The 3,026-nt window shown below is 35.9% G+C and overlaps 1 protein-coding gene across 1 annotated transcript in view; it reads right to left on the bottom strand.

Moving 5' to 3' along the window:
• LOC107095842 (solute carrier family 15 member 2-like) overlaps nt 1-3,026 on the bottom strand; it is a 26,811-nt gene that overhangs the window by 3,470 nt on the left and 20,315 nt on the right. Inside the window, exons 17-20 of the mRNA XM_015392198.1 lie at nt 2,539-2,585; nt 2,306-2,410; nt 2,042-2,141; nt 173-316 (exon numbers count right to left, since the gene is read on the bottom strand). Of these exons, the coding sequence (XP_015247684.1) occupies nt 173-316; nt 2,042-2,141; nt 2,306-2,410; nt 2,539-2,585 (396 nt within the window). The remainder of the gene's footprint in view (nt 1-172; nt 317-2,041; nt 2,142-2,305; nt 2,411-2,538; nt 2,586-3,026) is intronic.

Consider the following 3,026-nt stretch of genomic DNA (forward strand, 5'->3'; position numbering starts at 1 on the left):
TACAAAAGGTAATAAGGTCTTTTCCTGGATTCTCATAACACTATCGGCTTGAAATTTAGATTTTCTAAATATTTCCCTGAGTGCCCTATAAAGGTTAAAGGCCAGATATGTTGTGCAACACAGTTAATGTGAAAGAAAATTCAATACGCTGTTTTAAGAGTTTCATGCAAACCTGTGAGTAGGAGAACTCCAAGCCTGTGATGGAGAACATGACCTCTCCTGCGGTGATGAGGGCATACTGGGGGATCTGCCAGGCGATGTGCACGTTGTTTTCTCTCACATCCACCATCTTATTGGCCACAATTTTACCAGATTCCTGACAAGGCAAAGAGAGACATCTGTCATGCTGTGTAGAAAATATTATCATAAAGGCAACAAATCAGAATCAAGGTTTTTATCTGGCAAGTTTTGTTTGCAAAGAAGGAATTCAAATCCAGTTTTCCATCACTCAGATCTTAGTATCCTGCAAAAATGATCAGAGTGCCCAGGTTTCAGTTACACCGTTGTGCTTGTGATAACAAGCTATATTTGTCCATAAATCCTGATTAAACTAACCTATTAGATAGAGTCCATGCTCGTCCTAAATAACATGAAAACTTGGATGGGCTTAAATATTCTGCTTTCTTATTCAGACAAGGCAGAAGTTAGTGTATTTGGATCATTATTGGTATTTGAAAAAGAAGACTTCATATTGACCGAACAAAGTAAAGATGTTATCAGGGCGTTTCATTTAATGTAAATCCCACATTAAACAAGTTTCTAGAATTTCCTTCTATATTTCATGATTATTGCAAGAAATGTGAAATATTTTGTTAGGTAGGCCTGATTACTCTGAAAAAGAGATCCATGCAGATTTTACTATCAGGAGGTCAACAGACTGTAGTTAAAAGCCTTCAGTTGATCCAACATACTGCATCCAGAGTTCTGATAACAGTTAATAAAATATCATATTTCTCTTACTTTAGCTTCCTTTCATTCGTTTCCAATTAAACACAGAACATATTTTAAAATCCTCATGTATAAAGCCCTAAAAAACAAGCTAATATCAGAGATCTCATTGTTCTCTATGTTCCTAACAGAGCACTTTGCCCTCAATCTGCAGGTTTACTAGTGGTTCCTAGAGTATCTAAAAGTAGAATGGGAAGCAGATCTTTTAGTTATCAGACTCCCCTCCTGTGGAACCAGCTGCCAGTTTTAGTCCGTGAGGAGCTAATACAGTAGTTAGTGACTCGGAATATACTGAACTATCTGTACAGTTATGCTGCTATAGGCTTAGACTGCTGGAGAACATAGCGACCCCTTTCCATCACCATCATGTAGAGAGTCATCACATGGGCTGCTGCCTTGACTTCAATTATAGATGATAGAGTTGGGCCTGTTTTTAGCCATTAGTCCCGTTTCTCTCCCAGACATAACTATAGGCTAAGCTTTTACTGTTACTAACTATATCTGCTCTCTTTCATCCCTTTTGACATAAAAACAGGCTACTGTAGGAGCTTTTCTGCTTGTTTCTTTCCTGGACAGGAAATATTCTCTAAAATAGGAAGTATGTCTGGATCAGCACTTTTTCAAATTTGCTTTTTATTTATTTAGTAAAGTTACTCACAGTAGGTCAAGAAGCCAAATATTTTTTTCAGTTAAAAGTAGGTATAAGTTATGATAGCATTACTTAAGTATAAGTAAAAAGTATGGCATAGTGAAACTACTACTGAAAATACTGATTTTTTTTAACAGTTACTCAAGTAAATGAGTGAAAACTTGGGCTAAACTTGCAATGGGCTGTTTAATGGATTTTAGTCTATACTAACTGTTTGCCACACAGCAGCATCACATCATTATTACTCATACTTAAGAAAATTCATGACAAGGATCAGTAGAAAAATGATGTATTGAACGCTTTTTATAACTCCTATATCTTTTTACATCAGTGCCACCAAAAGAATCAGAACCGGCTAAAATCATTTTCAGCAGTTTTACAAAAATCATCCATTAAAGTTTCGCTCAGTCCAATGACTACTTATTTAATCATAAAAAGGTTAACCTGCAAGAGGATGAAAGTATAAGAAGCTCCAAAGTCCAGCAGGCCCAGGTTGAGGTTTTCACATTCGGTCAACCCGAGGCTGCAGCCAACTGCTTCGTAACTGCAAAGAAAGGTAATCATTTTAGAAAGAAAAGAAAAAAAAGTCTGAAAATCTATGAAAACATTAATTTTAAATAAGGCATAAGGGGACCACTACTAAGGGGACCACTACTGTGGCGCTGGGATCCTGCTTCCGTTTTAAACTGTCCCTTTAAGCATACTTACCTTCCCTGATCCACACTCTTGTTTATGATACCGTAGTCAGATGGCACATAAAACTCAGTTTCTCCCACAGTGATGTTTATGGCTTCTGTCTGTGTGTTTAGGAAGCTGTTAAATTTAAAGCAGGAGACTCATTAGAAACTCAATTAGCTGATCTGAATTTGAGGTCCAGACAGACACCATTTCTTTAAATGTATTGAAAACCAACATAATCTATATGAATAGACTCAACATACCGAACGTTCGGGCTCCCATCTTCATTTTTCTTGATGTTATCCTCCACCTGAAAGATAATTTGGGATGCAGTTTAGCAGTCACTTCTATTACCATTTCATTATTAGGCTATTTGTTATATTTTTTTAAGTTTAAGTCTCAAATTTGAACATAAATGACATTTTCCTTTTTCTCATTATTTAAACAGTTTGCTCTCACTTCAAACTACCCCGTTAATAATAGCACCAGTTTACAACTAGACTATAACTGCTTGTCTGTCAGATATATACTACTAGGTTTCTCTTCTTACGTGTGTAGCTTTATACAGGAATGAGTAACTCTAATGTAATGCTTTTTTGATGCTCTTTAAATGCTCTTAGAAATAATTTAATGCCATGAATTGAATGCCATGACTATTATAATACATACATACATTACAATATATATATATATACACTATATTGCCAAAAGTATTTGCTCACCCATCCAAATTATTGGAATCAGGTGTTCC

This window comes from Cyprinodon variegatus, unplaced genomic scaffold, assembly GCF_000732505.1.
Source record: "Cyprinodon variegatus isolate N-32 unplaced genomic scaffold, C_variegatus-1.0 Scaffold578, whole genome shotgun sequence".
Lineage (NCBI taxonomy): Eukaryota > Metazoa > Chordata > Actinopteri > Cyprinodontiformes > Cyprinodontidae > Cyprinodon > Cyprinodon variegatus.